Raw genomic sequence first — 19,679 nt, 5'->3', positions numbered from 1 at the left:
TGTAACCAGTGTTTTGATGCTTTTTATGGAAGAAAATGCAGGTAGAGGGATTGACCCCCCCAGTGTGGAAGTTCCCCAGACTGGTAAGTCGGCCCGAGAGGCTTCCTTGTTCCACCTTCACTTGGTCCGCAGCTTCTCTGCGGATCAGCAGAATGGCTCTTCCTTTCCAATGCTCGCATCACACTCTGCAAAGTCAGTAGTTACTGATACAAGCCCCAGTACCCGCAGAACTGTGCAACTAGACATTTGACTGGTGGTGAGCTTATTCAAAAAAAATTTTTTTTAAATTTTTGTTATTTATTTGAGAGAGAGAGAGAGCATGAGTGGGCAGAGGGAGAAACAGCTTCCTGCTAAGCGGGGATCCTGATGCAGGGCTCGATCCTACCAACCTGAGATCAGGGCCTGGGCCAAGGGCGGATGGTTAACTGACTGAGCCACGCAGGCGCCCCTGGTGGTCAGTTTATTATCCACATCTCGAGCCCCAATACAGCCCTAGCCAGAAGGTCTAGAGGGCACAAAGTGGCTGTTTTCGCAGAGAGCTAGACAGTCTGATAAGCAGTCTGTGAAGGTTCCCACACTCTGCTGTAACTAGCGCTTCCTATATAAAAAAGACAGATCCTAAAGACGTCCTCTTTCCTTGCCAGAAAACCCTGGAGTGTCCCGTCTGGTCGTCTGGATTTCTCTGTGTAATCTCCGTGTGGGAAGAGGGATCAGGGGTTAACAGCCCGATGCAGAGAGTAGGGGCTCTGTCAGTACTTGCTGTTCTTGCGCCAGCCCCAATCCAAGGCCAGTTTGCACCGCTGCCCCCAGAGATCTGCTGCTGAACTGTCTCGGTTCCGTTCAGCTGAGTCAGCCTTGCTGGGAGCTCTCTCAGAATGCAGCTCCCTGCCGCCCCCCACCCCCGGCGAGGAGGGCTGCTCTCTGTGGCCTCTCTGTGGCCTTCTTGACAGCTCCACTGCCTCGCCTTCTACCTACAAACAGAAAGGAACAAGACATGGGCCCTCCTTCAACCCAAATGAGCTGGTACTGGACCCTGAACGTTCCAAACCCTCCGTGTCAGGGTTTCTGCTGTCAGGACCTAGGCATCTGCTCCTCGGGTCCAGGGGGCACTTTACATATCAAGTATCCCCACAACAAGAACCTCCCCAGGGGCACAGGGAGTGAGCAGGTGCAGCTGAGGCCAGCTGATGTCCTCATGGTCTCTATGATCAACCCTGCCAAGTCCTGGCTTCTTGCTCACCTGGTCCCCCAGCCTGGAGCTTTCCTTCCCATCAGCTCTGCCCGGGTCTGCCCAGCTCGAAGGGGGAGCCTCTCTCGGAATCCTTTTTTAAATCCATTCACCTTTATCACCCCTGCCATTGTAGTGGAATATACATAACATAAAATTTACCATTCTAACCATTTTAAGGGTACAAGCCAGAGGCATTAAGTACATTTACACTGTTGTGCAACCGTCCGTCCGCCTCCACTTTTTCATCTTGCAAAACTGAAACTCTGCCCTTGAAACAGTAATTCCCCATTTCCTCCTTCCCCGCCCCCCCCCCACCCGCCCACAACCATTCTGCTTTCCCACTCTATGAATTTGGCTACTCTGAGAACCTCGCCTAGGTGGAATCACACAGTGTCTCCTCGGGTGTCCTCTTCTGAGTCATTACTTTCGCCACCAGTTCCTCTACCATCTCCCCTAAACGTATGAGAGCCCTAAATACTTTGAAAACTTTGAAAAGCTCATTAATTTCTTTTTCGTATTAGAAAATTAATGTTCCTAGGGCACCTGGGTGGCTCAGTGGGTTGCCCGTCTGACTTTAGCTCAGGTCATGATCTCAGGGTCTTGGGTTCGAGCCCGACATCCAGCTCAGCGTTCAGAGGGGAGTCTGTCCCTCCACCTCCGTCCTCACTGGTGTGCACAGGCTCGTGCGCTCTCTCTCTCTCTCAACTAAATATATAAAATCTTAAAAAAAAAAAATCAATGTTCCTGGTTTAAAGACAAAAAGCTTGGATACTTTAGAAAAGTATAAAAATTACAATAGGGATGCCTGGGTGGCTCAGTCAGTTAAGTGTCTGCCTTTGGCTCAGGTGATGATCTCAGGGTCCTGGGATCCAACACTGCAAAGGACGCCCTGCCCAGAGGGGAGTCGGCTTCTCACTCTCCCACGTCCCTTACCTCCTGTAGGGCTCTTTCTCTCAAATAAATATTTTTTTAAATTACAATAATAAAAAATACCCCTTCCCACCCCCCACCCCCCGCAGTGTATTACATTCCATAGTTTCAAGCTCCAGGGATCCCTGTTAAGCCTTTTGAAGGGAAAACGTGGACTGAACACGCCCGCAGCCCTGCTGGGGGCAGTCGCGCGGTCCGCGGGGTCCTGCAAAGTGCTCTGGGGCTGCGCTCCCCCTGCTCCGGCCCCTCTGGGCGGCCTTGAGCGACCGGGTTTCTGGCGACTTACTTGTCTTTCCTTCCCTACTCCAGAGTAAGCTCTGAGAAGGGGCCCGCGCCCCCGTCTTGTTCTCCACCCGGCCCCTGCCCGAGGTCGGGCCCGCGGCAGGGCGGCAAGGCGGCAGGGCCGGGCACTGAGGGTGTCTTCTCCCCGCAGCGGCCCCCGACGACACCGTAGCCGGCGACCCCGCCTTCAGCCGCGCACCGCGCTGTGCGCAGGTGGAGCGGACGCAGCACTGCAGCTGCGAGGCCGGGTTCCACCTGAGCGGCACCGCGGCCGGCGACAGCGTCTGCCAGGGTAGGCCCCCCCGGGCTCTGTCGGGGGCGGCGGGGGGTGGGGCAGGGGAGGACCCAGGAGAGGACAGGGCTCCCACTCGCCTCCCTCCTGCTACCGGCGCACCAGCGAGCGGGCGGGGGTGGCGGGCAAAGTCTCAGAAAGCCCCGCCCACGTCGCATGCTAGGTAAGTGTCACCCTAACAGTTGCTGAGACTTGGACATCGGAGGCGATCCTAAGAAATCAAGATCGTGGAGAAAGCAGTCAGGGGTGCCCAGGCTGGCCCCCACAGTGCAGTGCCAACCATGCACAACCACCTAGAAGAGGCTGGAGCCCCCCTCTCCCCTCCACCCGGCTGCAGTCACACAGGGGTGGGTGGCAGACAGGAGCTTGAGTCTTTGGGCTGGTTAAGCAGGCCCCCTGCGCTGTGCGGGGCTCCGGGACTCCATTCCCTGGCCCCCCTCCTCCACTTAGGTTTAGGGACCCAGCCAACTTTAGCTAACCTCCCCTGGTTACCAAAGTGCCTTCTGAGAACAGCTCAAACCAAGGGGGCCCAGACTGGAGAATTGCCCAACTGGTGGAACTGCCTCATTTTACAGCAGCAGAAATGAGACCCTCTTCCTCTAACCCCAAAGATGAGGCCAGTTCAGGTGGGGCTGGGTCCAGGCCGGTAGTCCAGGCTGCCCGCCTGATGTGGCAGCCTCTACAGGGTTCTCTGTTAGTCTTCAGCCTCTGACAAAGGAACCCATCTAGGAGCTAACATGGACCTCTCAGCCCTCCCCACAGCTTTCTGGGCCCTTGGCTATGGAGGAGTGGGAGCATGCTTGTTCTTCTTCTGGGCGTTCTGCTGGGAATAGGGTTTGCCTAGCCCCCCCACCCAGGCCCAGCCACTTAGCCACAGTGGCCATTGCCTCCAGGAGCTGTGGCATAGCCAACCTGGGTCATGGTTGGTGGATGTCCACCACAAGGCTCCTGGTCATACTGGGCACTTCTGTCCCCAGATGTGAATGAATGCGAGCTCTACAGGCAGGAAGGACGCCCCCGGCTCTGCATGCACACCTGCGTGAATACCCCAGGCTCCTACCGCTGTGCCTGCCCCAGCGGGTACCGGACACTGGCTGATGGGAAGAGCTGTGAGGGTGAGTGACGCTGCTGCAGAGGCAGGGGGCTGCAGGGCTCGAGAGAGAGCCTGGCTGGTCCCAGACAGCAGGGAGAAGGAGCAGAAGAGAAGGCAGAGGGCTCCTCCGTGGGCCCAGGTAGAATGTGAGAAAAGAGGTGGCTCCCCGGTGACGTCCTAGTGGGATTCTGCTGCGAGGGTCAGAGGAGTGGGTAACCTGGGACCGTAGAAGACACCTCCATCCGTCCATACAGCCCTCCCTTTATCCCTCCGTCCATCCATTCATCTTCCCAACCATCCATCCCTCTCTCCCCGCTTCCATCCCTCCCTCCCTCCATCCATCCCTCTATCCAGCCACCCATCCCTCCCTCCCTCCATCCCATAAGTATTCAAGAAGGCCCAGGTAGAACTGTGCAGATTGGGAAGAAACAGCCTCCAGCTGGGGCGAAGGTGGCAGCAGACTTCATTCAAAGGAGAGAGAGGACATCTGCATTTGGGGTGGGGTGAGGCTGAGGAGAAAGTCTTTCCAGAAGACTTGACTCTTAAAGGGCCTGAAAATAGACCTTGAGGGAAGACTCCAGGGCCCTGAGGCTAAGGAGGAGGCAGCTCGGAGAGAAGCTTCCTGACCTGGGACTGGTCAATCTCCTATGCTTCTCTGTCACCTGTCTACCCCGTGGAAGCACAGGATCCCGGGGAGGGGAGCTCCCCAGCATGGTTTTGCAGCCCTTCCACGAGGTCTGGATTTCAAATAGTGAACGATGACAGGGTTTCCCATTTAAAAAATAAGTACTGGGTATTGAGAAAGCCCACCACACTCCAGCGCCTGTCTGGGTTTTTCACGTGGTCCTGTGACAGAAAGGGATGTCAGGGGATCTTCACTCTTCCTGGCTGTCCCTTATTTCAGATGTCGATGAGTGTGTGAGCCCGCAGCTCGTGTGTCCCCGGGGGACCATGTGCATCAACACCGGTGGAGGCTTCCAGTGCGTCAGCCCGGAGTGCCCCGAAGGCAGTGGCAACGTGAGCTACGTGAAGACCTCTCCGTTGTGAGTAGAGCTGGGGGCGCTCACGGCTGGGTGATGACGTCCCTCACCCCGGCCTCCCGGGGGGCTGGGGGAGATTCGGAGGTTCTTAGGAGAAGATACAGTCAGATCCAAGGAAAGATGGAAGGCAGGGAGCTGGGAGTCTGGCTTCTCTGAGCTTCCATTTCCCTTTGGTGGTTGCATTTAACGCATTGCTGCACGGTGCGGTAGGAACTCAGTCTACCCTGCTAGGAGTTCCTGTTCCAGGTGTTCCTCTGCTGACGGGGAGGATGATGGGATTCCAGCCATGCAGGTGCAGGGGTGGGGCGACACTGGCCGCAAGGGCACTGTGGTGACTGGGAGGCAGGTACATATTACAGGTTTGGGAGAGGATCATCTTCTCAGGCTCTCGTGCCCACTAACTGGTCGGTTCCAGTCACACTGCACGCCCCATATACTTTGTATTATATTGATCGACTTTTCCACTGGTTTAGGTTTGATTTCTGGTAACCTCAGCACCTGATGGTTTGTGGTGGTTGTTTTCGAAAGGTGGGAGACAGGCCTTTCAGGAGAGTAACGATAACTATCACAAAGTACATGTATTTTCTTCTGAAAAAGAGATCACAAGAGCCTTAGCATTGTCTTTAGGATGAGTTAACTTCCCAAGCTCAGATACCTGAATTGCTTTTTGAGCTATGGCAGAGTAGAAGCATCAAGAAAGTCAGTGGCCAAAGTCACTCAATGAAGGGACTCCACGTCATAGCCTCTGGGGACATCCATGATTATCGGCCAGATGTGATACTCAACCTACATAACTGTGATTATATGAGCCACGAGATATGCTAAATTGTATCTGTGTGTTGAATAAGGTAGAGAAATACCAGAAGCACTTCCACAAGATCTTGATTCCAAATGGTTAAGAAAGACAGGGTTTCCTCTGTAAGAATCAGCGCTGGGTGTTTGCAAAGTTCACCTCGCACTGAGCACTGCATTCCAAGGTGTTGGCCGCTACCTGCTGGGGGTCCCGCCATTACGGACAGAGGTCTTGGCACGGGCAGAAGGGGCACCTGCTTTATCTTCCCAGCTTCACTTGTCTGTAAAACCCCCATTAACAGCATGTATAAATACATGTGTACATGTGTACATATACAAGTGGGTCAGGGGAGCACCTCTTGCCGGGCCACACCTGCCACCTGCCACCCTCTGAGCCTCTGTGCTGAGGGGCTGTGGCTGGGAAAGGTCACTCTGGAGGCCTCTGCAGGAAGGCAGTGGGGCAGACAAGCCAGGTCAGGGCAGCCCCTCCGAGTCTCCCCAAGGCTGACTCCTTCCCTTTTGGCCTCTCCGTTCCAGCCAGTGTGAGCGAAACCCCTGCCCCATGGATAGCCGACCCTGCCGCCACTTGCCCAAGACCATCTCCTTCCATTACCTCTCTCTGCCCTCCAACCTAAAGACACCCATCACGCTCTTCCGCATGGCCACGGCCTCGGCCCCCGGCCGACCTGGACCCAACAGCCTGCGCTTTGGGATCGTGGGCGGGAACAGCCGGGGCCACTTCGTGATGCAGCGCTCAGACCGGCAGACGGGGGAGCTGATCCTGGTCCAGACCCTGGAGGGGCCGCAGACGCTAGAGGTGGATGTTGACATGTCGGAATACCTGGACCGCTCTTTCCAAGCCAACCACGTGTCCAAGGTCACCATCTTTGTGTCCTCTTACGACTTCTAAGTCAGCCGGGGCAGGGGTGGGGGGGTCACTGCAGTACGGAGACCTGGGCTCCTTTCGCTTCCTCAGAGACCCTGCTGTGGGCCCCGACTGCGACAGCTGTCTCTCCCTGTCCTGCCTTGTCCTCGCCCACCCGCCTCCCTGCCCGTGCCCCGCCCCCCCCGCCCTGGCTTCTCGGGCAGTGCCACACACTCTTCCGGGGAGCGGCAGGGAAGGGCAGCTACGGGACCCATGCTGCTGCCATGATGGTTTTTTTCTTTTTTGTTTTTCTGCTTTAAGCTCTTCCTGTAGGTTATGCACTAACTTTCTCAAGTCTTTACAGAGAAGTGGGCAGTTTTAAAAAATGCTGGCTGAATGGCATTGGGAGTTTGAACTGGCGGGGGAGGGACTATGTCTGTGTTACGGTATGTGTCTGAGAGGCCTGTCAGTCCTCTGTATGGTTAGAGTCACGCCACATTATGAAGCGGTTCTAGCGTGCTGAGGACCAGTCTTGCCCCGCTCGTGCGGCATGGGGAGTGGGTCTTCTGCCACAGCCCAGCACAGTGCTCTTGTCTGCATTCCTTCTGTGACACGCTGGCCAGCCTTCTCATCAGAAAGCCATGGCAGGGCCTGGAATCCCCACACTGATTCTTCTAGACCAAGGAAACAACATTAAAGCCTAAGTTCTGCTGGAATGAATTCCCCTTTGAGAAATCGTATCTTAGAACGTGACATGGTCTCGCAACTGAAGAAATAAAGTCTGTTGCTCCTCCATGCCTGCCTGGCCTGTCCCAGCACATGAGTTAGCTCAGGACCTTCTAGGAAGGGATACCTGGCTCTCTTCTGATCTAGGCGGGACCCACTGAGATAAATGCACGAAAAAGAAACCATGGAGGCGACCTTGGGATTGAGCCAACAATAGAAACTTGGCTGGGCCAAATGGGAGATTGGTAAAGCCACACGTGGCTGTAATGAGCTTAAGAAAAGGCTTGAATTTACATTGATTTCGGGGCCTCCTACTCCTGATGTAGGAGCCAAGGGGCAGTGCCTTCCAGCTGACTGAGGAAGGCAAGCACTGGCTGGGATAGGGGGCGGGGAGGGGGGGTGGAGGAGACTGTTCATGTTAAAGCTTAAGAGCCAGATAAACTGGAAGGAGATTTCAGTATCCAAATACATGCTAATCTAGGTGACGTTTCATCAGACATTTTATTTTTAAATTCCCTATATTTGTCTTGGTATGAGATGGAGCCAGAGGAAGTGTGTCACCCGTTTAGTGATCAAGCCATATACCAAGACGGTTTCCAGGAAAAACCTATCCCCTATCCTTGTCTTATTTTTTTCAGAGTGAGACACAGTCAAGAGCTGCTTTTAACATGTTTCTTCTCCTGTAGCTTGGCTGCAGTCTCTCCCAACAACAGAATGAGGGTCTGCAAATCTGCCTCAATGGGTTGTTACAAGATTATCGTCAAACTATTAGCCACAGCCTTGCATTTTCAAGCAGTGCTGTGACTCAGGTTAGAAGCCCGCGTGCCATCCGGTCCCCTGTGCAGAACGTGAGGGAGGGCAGTCCAAGGGCATGGCCGTGACCCTGAAAGTACAGTGTTACAGTGGTACATTCTTCCTGCTGGGAACAGGACTGATTCCAAAGGGCAAGCCTCTCACCTCCCAGCAGGCAAGGAGTGACTTGGGGAGCAACAGAGCACATGCCCCACCTAGACTGGTGTCTGAGGATAACTGGGATGCCAGGCAGGCCCAGTCTAAACCAGTGGTTTACATCACCAAGACCTGCCTTCATCAAAGCTGCCTCCTGTTGATGAAATCCGACATCCAGCCCAGTCCCTGCAGCACCAAAATATCAATGCCTGGTGGCGTGGGACGCCCTCTTGTGGATGATGCCTGGGCCCTTCCTCCATGGGCAGTACCCTGTGTCTGCTCTCTCTCCGCCACTCACTTTCCCCTGGGGAAACCAACTTCTCCCCTGTCCTTTCCTAGCTGCAGTGTGCACTAGGCCAGAGGAGGGAGGAGTTAACAAAGAGTAGCCAGGAGTTGTACCCCTTTCCAGGTAAGAAGAGAGCTTCCTATCATTGGCAGGGGGCATGTAAAACTCGTTATCAGGCATAGTTACAAACATGTACAGAAGTAGAGAGAATTGTATGGTGACTCCCACGTCCAAACCACCAGCTTCAACAACTAACACACAGCCAACCTTCCCCCACCTCTTCTCTCACCCCAGCCGGTGATGATTCTGAAGCAGATCCTGGACATCATATCATCTCAACACTAGACATTTCTACGTGTATCTCTAAACCACAAGGACTTCAGAAAAAGCTTCACCTCCATACCAATCACACTTAAAAAATTAGCAATAATTCGGGGTGCCTGGGTGGCTCAGTTGGTTGAGCGGCTGCCTTCAGCTCAGGTCATGATCCCAGAGTCCAGGGATCGAGTCCCGTATCAGGCTCCCAACTCCATGGGGAATCTGCTTCTCTCTCTGACCCAACCCCCTTCTCATGCTCTCTCTCTCATTCTCTCTCTCAAATAAATAAAATCTTTTTAAAAATTAGCAATAATTCCTTAATACAGTCAACGACTCAGTCATTGTTCAAACTTCTGAGTAGCTCAAGAGTTTTTGTTTGTTCGAGTTAGGTCCATGCTCTGTAATTTGTGGTCATGCCTCTTGAGTCTCCTTTAAATGTAGCATCGACTCTCACCCGTTAGTACATACTGGGATCACCCGGAGGCCTGTTAGAGATCAGTACTGGATGGTGTATCCTGGAGAATTTCTCACAGCCTGGGTCTTCCTGGGTGCGTCTCTGCAGTGTCTTTTAACATGTTCCTCTGTCCCACTTCTTACACATCAGTAGTTGTATCGAGAGATTTAGTCAGAGTCCAGTTGTGTTTATTTGTCCAAGACTACTTTATTGGTGGTGACAGGTACTTCTGGGGGGAGCCACATAATCTCTAGTTGCTTCTCTTTTCTGGTGGTAGCAGCCATTCATGATTATCATAGACCCATGACCTCTTTAGGGGTTGCAAACACTATTCTAGTGCTGATGTCTCTTCTTTGTTCGCTGGCATACTTTATAAAGAGAAACTTACTTCTATCAATTTTTCATTTGGTCACCCTGAAGTTTGATTTGTAGAGGAAGGCCGCAAAAATTCTTGACTTTTCCCCTTCCTCAGTTTCCAAGATGGGTTTCTGGCATCTTTCCAAACTGTCCAGCAAGAGTTGTTTTCTTTTCTTTGAGTACACCATACACTCTTGAATTAAACATATTTCATGTGTGTTTTAATCCACTGCAGTTGTTTTCTTTTACTGTTACTCAAATTATCCCATCTTTGGCTCTTGGGAATCACGTTAATTGGCTGATTCCTTTTGACGTGACCCTAGTTTGTCTTTGACATTTTGTAATTATCTTGTATGACAAGATGTTTCAAGCTCATCTTGGGTGTTTTATGACCCAGTCCTGAAGTCATCCAGTGATTCCCAGGGATCTCTGGTTCCTCTTAGTGGGGGAAATCTGGGTGCTAGGAGTGCTCATTGGTAATGGTTTGGTCTCTGTTTCTTGGTGTTAGTGGACAGAACTAGGAAATAATGCACTATGAGTTTTGTTTGTTTGTTTTTTTAACTACATGAGTTTATAAAGGTACTTCCAATTCAACTCAGGACTACAGGGTTTTTAATATAACCTTATTGATTTTACATCTGCTCTTTTTTCACTTGTTCTAAAAACCTCTTTCTCAAAAATCACCAAAATAATTACATATTGTTTTAAATCATCAGAGTAACGATGCCCAAACTGTCATAAAAAATAATTACTGAGAACAGTTAAAATTTTCTTTTGCAGTTCTTTTTGTCCTTAGGGTTTTTGCCATTAGAGATGTTCAGTCAGATTACCATTTTAAAATAACTTGGAATAGTGGTTATGTTCCAAACTTGAATCAGGGTTATGGTTATTCACTTTATTTTGCTTAAATTTTTAGACCTTGCTCTTTTCAATTCAATTTTTTTATAATTATGTAAACTATGTACATGGCTCCAAAGTCATATCCATGAAATGAGCAACATTCAGAGAAATCTGTATTCTGACCCAGTCCCCTATACCTATTCCTCCTTCTGCCTTAATTTTTTTTCCATTTCACCCTTCCATTAAATTTTTTAAAAAAAGATACACACACACACAATAAATGATAGCACACTATTTCATACTTTCCCTGGTCTTGCTTTTTTTTCCTGTAACAGTGTATTGAATATCATTCCATAGAACCGGATAGAATGGTCTATTAAATGCTCCATTTTGAAGTCATACATACCATTGTTTACTCAACCAGTCACCCCTGACTGACATCGGGGTTGTTTCCAATCCTTTGCTATTAAAAGTATTGTGGCAATATACATTTGTCTTTTTGCCTTTGTATCGCTGAGGTCCATTTTTTCCTCTATGAGGATTATGCTACTTTCTATCTGTAACAGTGTATGGGAGTTCCTACTCCTAAATCAAAGACAGCCCCAGTGGTGTCCCTATTTCTCACATCTGCACACCCACCAGACCCTCCTTTGGAAGGACAGAGAGGCCTGAATGTAGGTTTATTCCACAATTAGTTCCCTTGCCTGTCCTCAGCTCCCAGCCGTCAAGAGGCACCAGAAAGAGATGAGGCACCAGCCCAAGTGGATCCCTGACTCATGAGAGATGGAAAGTTAGCTAAGTTTTTGGATAACATTCAGAAGTCATGTTTTTTAAAATGTAGCATCTCCAACACTAGCAAACAAGAAGGAAAATAAGCTGAGGACGAAATATCACTGCAGAGTCATAGGAAACTTGATGGGTTTCCTGGGAATCCGAGTGTGTGCCTCAAAGTCAGTCATGAAGAAGCCAGACCAGAATGGGTCACCTGCCAGGCGCTGTCTCAGCTTTTACCACGTTCACTCTGCAGGGATGGAGAGGTGGACCGTCATGATGGCATCTCGTACATGTGACATTTATCTCATATATGTGAAAATATATGGGTATTTATAAGCTGCATAAATATTCCTGGATGTCTACTCTGATGCAGGCACTGTTTTAGTTGCCTAGGACAAAATAGTTGACAAGATTGACAGAGATCCTGACTTTTGGAGCTTATGTTTCAGCAAGTGAGAAGATAATACACGTGAAAACAAGAAAAGTACGTAATTGCAAAGAGGGGTGAGCGCTCTGAAAACCAAAGCACCCCGAGAGGGGGACAGGATATAGAAAATGCACACACAAACCCACACAGATCACCCAGGGGGCCCAGATGCAGTCACTATAATTGTGTGTTTGCAATTATGACCCGGCATCTCGAGTGTCTGAATGAAGGAGTCATGTAAAGCAAGGCCTAGGATGACCAGATTGGCTTATGGGCACAAAAGAAAGGCATCGGGATGCCTGGGTGGCTCAGTTGGTTAAGCGGCTGCCTTCGGCTCGGGTCATGATCCCAGTGTCCTGGGATCGAGTCCCACATCGGGCTCCTTGCTCGGCGGGGCGCCTGCTTCTCCCTCTGCCTCTGCCTGCCACTCTGTCTGCCTGTGCTCGCTCTCTCTCTCTAACAAATAAATAAATTAAAAAAAAAAAAAGGCATCTACACAGACAGAGAACAATGATGCTGACATGGAAAGAGAGGAAATGAGACCATGGGGACTTGCAGCCTAATTCTGTGTTCTGGTTATCACTGCTGTATGAAATATCTTATTATAGAACTACGCTCATGGATTCTGTGGGTTGGGAATTCAGATAGAGTGTAGGGGTATGGTCTGTGTTTGCTCCACGATGTCTGCACCTCCCTCTGATAGGAAGACTCCAGGGCCAGGGCTGCGGTGACCCGAGGATCACTCACTCCCTCGCATGTCTGACCTGTCCGGGAAACGTGAAGATGGTGACTGACGACCAGAACAGCCATCCCTGGGCTCCTCACATGGCTCAGGTTTCTCAAGAGCGTGGTGGCCTCAGGATAATCAGACTTATGACACAGTGGTTCGGGATTCCTAGGGTGCGTGTTCCAGAAAACAAGGTATGCATGGCCTTTGTGATCCAGCCTCAGAAGTCACATGGGGTCACTTCAGCCACACTGTTCGTTGAAGTAGTCACAGGCAGGCACTGAGTTAAGGGAAACGGAGATGGACCACTGAGTCCTCAGTGTCAGAATCAGGTTGAGTTGAATTGAGAAGTTTTAAAGGATTTTAGGGCCATTTCTAATTTCCTGTTTCAGGTTCCGGTGCCTTGTGAAATCTGGCTTCTGGCCTATGGGTTTTATCCGATAGCCCTGCGTCCTTTCTGTCCTCCTTTGCTCAACCTCTTTTGGCTGTCCTTTTCAAACAGGTGACCCTGCCTGAGACAGGACTTACACTTATGTTGGGAGATCAGATTTTTTTTTTAAGATTTTGTTAATTTATTTAACAGAGAGCGACACAGCGAGGGAGGGAACACAAGCAGGGGAAGTGGGAGAGGGAGAAGTAGGCTTCCCACTGAGCAGGGAGCCCAACGTGGGACTCGATCCCAGGACCCCGGGATCATGACCTGAGCCAAAGGCAGATGCTTAATGACTGAGCCACCCAGGTGCCCGGGAGATCAGATCTTCACTCTTACAAGGGGTACCATTCACGACGGTAGAAGGGGTAGAAAGTCCAACGTGCATGGTGCTGCAAGCTGGCCAAGGGCAGGGATGGGGGGAAGGAGACCACTGAAAGGGTCGGGACCAGTTGGTGAAGGAGGCCCTTGAAATGTTTCTCGTTAGTGGAACTCAAGTGGGAAGTGAGCCACAGCTCGCCATACCCACTCTCACGAGGAGGATCCCCAACAAAATCCAGCACTGGCAAAGCCACGGAAATGTCTGCTAACTTAGAAATGAGAGTGTATGACTTGGTGAAAAGTGGGTTTGAGCTAAAAGAATTTTCTGAATCAGACCACCCTCAAGTGAAGAATTAGATTTTAGCAATCTAGTTCTTTATCTCCAGGAATATCTTTACATATACTTTTGGGGGGGAAAACCGGCCCCGTGGTATGTCCATCTTGCTTATGCAACAGTCACACAGGGACGCTGTACAATGGCTTGCCTCCCTTCCCTTTCCAAGTTGTCAGATATGCTTCTGAAGACAAGATCTTTGCTTCTTGGACGCATCTGTCCTCACCACCAAAGGTACCAAGGGCCATCACAGGAAGAGTTTGTTCCTCACCCATTGCCCCGTCCTAGGTTAGAAATTCAGGTACAAATTCCTCCATTTCCGCCTTTGGCCAGTAGGAGGTGGCAGACTTGGCCTCGGGCCAGGCCTTGAATGCTGGAGTTGAGAACACCGCCCCGGGGAGGGGGAGAGGGATGCGGTGTCTTACTCACTCCAGTGCTGGGTTTAGGTGGTTTGGAATCTGCCCACAGGACAGATATATCTCCGTGGTTATTTGCCGATGTGGAAACTCAACACACTCCATGTTCTATCATCACCGAGCTGTCTCCCCAAAGGCAGCTGGATCGTAGAATGTAACCCCAAATATCCGGAGTCCTGAGTGGTCTGGCCCCTGCTGACCTCCTGGACCACTGCTCATGATGCTTCTAAATGCGCCAGCCTCCTCTCTGTCCCTTGACTTTGCCAAGTCCATTCCTGCCTGGGGGCCTTTGGATTTGCTGCTTCCTCCCTGCAGTTCTCCTCGCTCAGGCTTCCACTTGGCATAGCTCCAACATCCCGTCTTCAGAAACGCCATCCCAGCCACCGTCGCCAATGCTGCTCACCCTATGCAGTCCCTCTTGATTGCCTTACTCTGCTGCATTTTCTTTCCGAGTATTTTTCACTGTCTGACATCACTGTATTGGTTACCCGGTTTTTTCCCTCTCTCCATAGCACAGACCCTGTTGGTTGCTTAACCACTATCCATTTTCCCTTTCTACCTTCCGAAAAGAAGCCCATTTTGTTCAGATGACCTTCTCTTGTTGTTGTGGGCTGAACTCTGTCCCCACCTCCCCTCAGATTCCTATGTTGAAGTCCTAATTCCTAATACCTTTAAAGACAGGGTCTTTAAAGAGGCAATTTAGTTAAAGTGAGGTCATTAGGGGCACCTGGGTGGCTCAGTCGGTTAAACGTCTAACTTCAGTTCAGGTCATGATCCCAGGGTCTTGGGAGGGAGCCCCGCATCAGGCTCCATTTGCAGCAGGGGGGCCTCCCTCTCCCTTTGCTCCACCCCCCTGCTCATGAGCTCATGCGTGCATGTGTTCACTCTCGCGCGCGCGCGCTCTCTCTCTCTCTCACAAAAATAAATATTCTTTAAAAAATAAAAAGAGATTAGGGAAGAGACACACACAGAAGGAAGACCATACGAGGACAAAGGAAGAAGATGGACATCTACAAGTCGAGGAGCAAGGCCTCGGAAGAAATCAACCTTGCTGACAGGTTCATCTCAGACTTGTAGCCCCCAGAATTGTGAGGAAATCGTTTTGTTGTTACATCACCCGGTGTTCGGTCCTCTGCTCTGGCAGCACTAGCCAACAAATACACTCCTTATTCCAGGCTGTGTCTTAGGGGAAGGGGACCACTGCACCCCCCACCCTCCAGGCTCCAAGGCAACACAGCATCATCCGTGGCTGAAGAGTGTCAGAGACCCAGGCTGACACTGGGTAGTCCCCAGCTCGTGCTATATATCCAGGGATTGTCCCAGGCGGAGTGAAGGGAAGAGCTTTCTTACACTATGGTTGGAAAGGTCTCCTTTCCACTGAATGGGAGGAAATACATCATCACAGTTACTGCTGGAAGCCTTTTTTTTTTTTTTTTTTTTTTTTTGACAAGAGAGTATAAGGAAAAAGCCTCCTGGCTAAAAGCAGAGCCAAGGGAAATGAGCTGGGGTCCCAGTTTCATTTAAATACGCCTGAACCTTTCCCACCTCTGGACTTCCTGTTATATGAGATAATGTCGTTGTGGTGTTGGTGGGCTGGAGGTGGAGTTCTTATTGTTTGTAGCCCAGTACAGCCTGGATCTAACCGGCCTGACTCCCAGCTCCATGAGATCAGTCATCTCCTCTGCACTCCCTAAGTGCAGGCAGATGTGAGTAAGCAAGCAGATGCTGAGGACGCAGCCTCAGCATCTGCCTGCTCACAGAAGGTGCTCAATACTTGTCCACCAGCTGATGACCGAAGAACCTTAAATCATGAGGGACTACCCATCGCTGCCGTAAACCGGGTTTAATTCAGTATGTAAAGGGCAGGGCCCTGAGACAATAGATTGGGAAGGGAATTATTAGAGGAACAGGAAGGGAACAGGAGTGAGGGCTTCCTACAGATGGAAATTCTTAATGGAAACCTATGGACAAGGTGATGGACAGGCCACAGAATAAGAGAAATGGCGTTCCTGGCAGACACTGGTGAATTTGGTGAGATCTTTCCTATTCTCCCACCTCTGGGGGGGTGGCCATGGTAGACGTGCACTTCTCTCCCCTGTGGCTGGAGGTGGGACCAGTCCTGGCCAAGAGGTGGTGCACGTCTCTTCAGGGCCAAAGACTGGGCTGTGCCAGCTGGAACCTCCAAGTCCTCTAGCCTCCAATATGGCGGCTGCCCCCACTCAGGTGGAGGCTGTCCTTTCAACTCAGGTGCCTGAGCAGTGCAGCGAACTGCCGACCCATGACAGGAACAGCATGAGCGTCATATCATCCTTGTGGTTTTAAATCGTGGAGATTTTAGGATTGTTTCTGACCCCCGCATAACTGACTGGTTCATAGCCTGACTGGGTAAGCGCAGAAAGGGGAAAAAATTAACATGAAAGAATCCCTCCATCACTGATGATGAGATTATGCTGTAGAGGGAGGAATGGAATAAATTCAACTCCTTCTACCTGCTGCTTTACAACAAGTGAACAGAGAGACACACGACTAATATCTTAAATTGCAAAACTGGGCTAGAATGGTAGGTCTCGAAGGCTGAGGTGGGCTTCCCAGCACCACGGAAGAGTAGTAGGAGGTCAGAAAAGCCAAACCCAGCTCTACCTCAACCTCTTGCCTTGGAGCAGAGCAGGCTTTGGGCTGTTGGTTGAATTGTGTCCTCCTGAAAAGATATGTTCAATCCTGACACCTGGTACCTGTGAATGGGACCCTTGCTTATAAGTAGGGTTTTCACAGATGCAAGTAGTCAAATGAAAATGAGGGTGGGCCTTAATCCAATGACAAGTATCCTTATAAGAAGAGGAAAACCGAGGGCACCTGGGTGGCTCGGTTGGTTAAGCAACTGCCTTCGGCTCGGGTCGTGATCCCGGAGTCCTGGGATCGAGTCCCACATCAGGCTCCCAGCTCCGAGGGGAGTCTGCTTCGCTCTCTGACCTTCTCCCCTCTTATGCTTTCTCTCACTGTCTCTCTGAAATAAATAAATAAAATCTTAAAAAAAAAAAAAAAAAGAAGAAGAGAAAACCGAGACACAGACACAAACACAGGGAGAGAAGACAGAGGCAGCGGTTGGATTTACACTGTCACAGCTAAGAAATGCCAAGGATTACCAGGGACCACCAGAAGACAGAAGAGTCAGGGCAAGATCAGGCCTTAAAGCCTTCAGAGGGAGTGTGGTCCTGCCCCCACCTTGGCTTCTGACTTGTAGCTTCCAGAACGGTGAGAGAATACATTTCTATTGTCTTAAGGCCCCCAGTTTGTGGTGCTCTGGTACTGCAGCCTGAGGAAACAAATACACCCAGGATTCCAGTCTCCCCTCCGGAGCAGCTGCTGAGGGTCAGTCATCTCACCTGCTGGGGGAGGCATCATCTTGAACCCGGGGAATCCCGGGCATCATGGATAGCCACTAACCTCGGGGCACAGACTTCTCTTTAGAAGTCCACGTCTGTGGGGCGCCTGGGTGGCTCAGTGGGTTAAGCCTCTGCCTTCGGCTCGGGTCATGATCTCAGGGTCTTGGGATCGAGCCCCATGTCAGGCTCTCTGCTCAGTGGGGAGTCTGCTTCCCTTCCTCTCTCTTGGCCTGCCTCTCTGCCTACTTGTGATCTCTGTCTGTCAAATGAATAAACAAAATCTTAAAAAAAAAAAAAAATTTTTAAAAAGAAGTCCACGTCCTGGCCCCGCAATCCTTGTCTTTGTCAATAATCTTGGCTCACTGCAGAGTGATAAAGATGACAGTAGTGATAAAGTGATAAAGATACACTTTAGATAAAGATTTTTATCTTAGAAAAAGTAACAGTTGTTGCTAAAATCCCAGAAGAAGGCCATTTGCAAGGAGTACAAAGTCACATCAGGGACATGGCAGAGGCTGATTTGCAAACATTGTACCCTTTTTTCTTTTTTTGAAAGAGAAATTGGCTCATATTGTAACTAGTAATGATATAATTCTACTTCTTTCCTCAGGACCAGCCGAAACAAAGGGCTCAATCAACATATTTCATAAAGAGAGTCATTGACTCCAGGGATAAGGAAGGAATTTGGACTCTTAATCCTAACCCTGGATTAGCCTAGAGGCTGGAAACAAAATCAAAGCCATTCTCCCTTCAGAATCTGCCCCTCCTTTCCCTCCCTTCTCCCCTCTCCAGCAGGATTCCCACAGCAGAAGGGGTGCGGCTCTTACTCCCACAGCACAGCTATGGGAGCCCCCTCCCTCTGTGGCTTGCCCGTGAACGAGCACTTCCATGAGAGTCTCTGCTTTCATGAACATGAAGTGGCATTAGAGAGCAAGGCGTGGTGGGGGGGGGGGGGACTTGATTACAGTTAACTTGTGCCCTAAGACCCAGAACACATGGCCTGCATTTCCTTTTCCTCTTTTTCATTTTTAAAAGATTTTATTTATTTACTCAGAGAGAGAGCGCACAGAGGGAGGGGCAGAGGGAGAGAGAGAATCTCAAGCAGATGCCCTGCTGAGCACGGAGTCCAAAGTGGGGCTCGATCCCAGTACCCTGAGATCATGGCCTGAGCCAAAATCAAGAGTCGGATGCTTAACCTACTCAGCTACCCAGGTGCCCCCGTTTCCTCTTATACAAACAGAAGATACAATTTATAATCTAGCTCAAAAGTGAGGCAAAACACACACGGATGGGAATGCCACAGAAACTCCTCCGAGGCCAGGCAGGGCCCTCCTGGAAGCCGAGCCATCTCCCAGGCAGTCTCAACGGGCACCGCTGTACGCAGCTGCCCCTCTCAGAGCTGGCGGGGGACGCGGTGGTCAGAAAGGCAGGTCCCTGCCTAGCGTGCCCCCTCATAGGATTTGCCACAGTCTCCCCTTAATAAAGAGTGAAAAACTGCTCTGCTGTCAGCCAGGCTGTGGAGCAGAACCAGGGAACTGAAACAGAAACCGCGACGTGATGGAACGCAAAGCTCTAGGCCTCACACACTCCACAACCCGCCTCCCTTCAGGGCACACACGTCACAGAGCGTCCCGGTGCAGACTCCTCACACTTGTTCACTCACAGACAAGACCACCGACCCTGCCAGCAGCTATCTAGTTGACAAAATCTGACCCATGCCTGCCAAGACCATCCCATGACTCACTCTAGTCTCAAGAACTCGAATTATCTTTCCAACTCTCTTCTGTTGAGATGGCCCCCAGCCCCCTGAACTGCAACCTCTCCCGCACTACAGCAAATAATAAGCATGTTGTTGTTGACTCTAAGTGGGTCCCGGGTGGCCTCTGATGGGCATCAACTCCCAACTCGAGCAACTAGTGCTCTCTACCAGGGCCCCGGGATCCCCAGCGTGCAGGGATTTGGGGACGGCGCTAGTTAAGAGTCCTGAGTCTGGAAATAAGAAGGGAGGCCGGGTCGCTCGGGAGGAGCTGCAAAGCCTCGAAGGCCCCTCACGTGTGCACGTGAATGTCACATACAGATCCTCCCTGAATTATGATGGGCTCACAGCCCTATGTTCCGACCCATTATAGGTTGGAAATTTCCTGAGTTGAACATGGGTCTACTACACCTAACCAAGTGAACTTCATAGCTTAGCCCAGCCTCCCTTACATGTGCTCCAGGCTTTTCAGCCCCTGCTTGCATGCTCTCTCTCAAAAAGAAAAAAAAAAAAGAAAAGAAATTTTGATAATGATTTGATGAATACTGAGTGAGGGTCTTCTATGTGCCTGATCCTTGCAGTCACAGCCTTGAACAAGACAGACATATTGGATGCCCTTGTGTTGCTTCCAGAATATCAGGGACAAGGAGTGCAAGG

The 19,679-nt window shown here is 50.7% G+C and overlaps 1 protein-coding gene across 1 annotated transcript in view; it reads left to right on the top strand.

Moving 5' to 3' along the window:
* Window positions 1-7,319, top strand: part of FBLN7 (fibulin 7) — a gene marked incomplete at its 5' end in the record, with an annotated part of 46,147 nt that extends 38,828 nt beyond the window's left edge. The window contains 4 exons of the mRNA XM_080813952.1: window positions 2,595-2,735; window positions 3,713-3,850; window positions 4,733-4,871; window positions 6,198-7,319. Coding sequence (XP_080670078.1) covers window positions 2,595-2,735; window positions 3,713-3,850; window positions 4,733-4,871; window positions 6,198-6,570 — 791 coding nt within the window. The 3' untranslated portion in view covers window positions 6,571-7,319. The remainder of the gene's footprint in view (window positions 1-2,594; window positions 2,736-3,712; window positions 3,851-4,732; window positions 4,872-6,197) is intronic.
* Between the last annotated feature and the right edge of the window lie 12,360 nt (window positions 7,320-19,679).

The sequence above is a fragment of the Martes martes genome (assembly GCF_963455335.1).
Source record: "Martes martes genome assembly, chromosome: 9".
In the NCBI taxonomy this organism is placed as follows: Eukaryota; Metazoa; Chordata; class Mammalia; order Carnivora; family Mustelidae; genus Martes; species Martes martes.
This window is presented reverse-complemented; position numbering and strand designations above follow the sequence as displayed.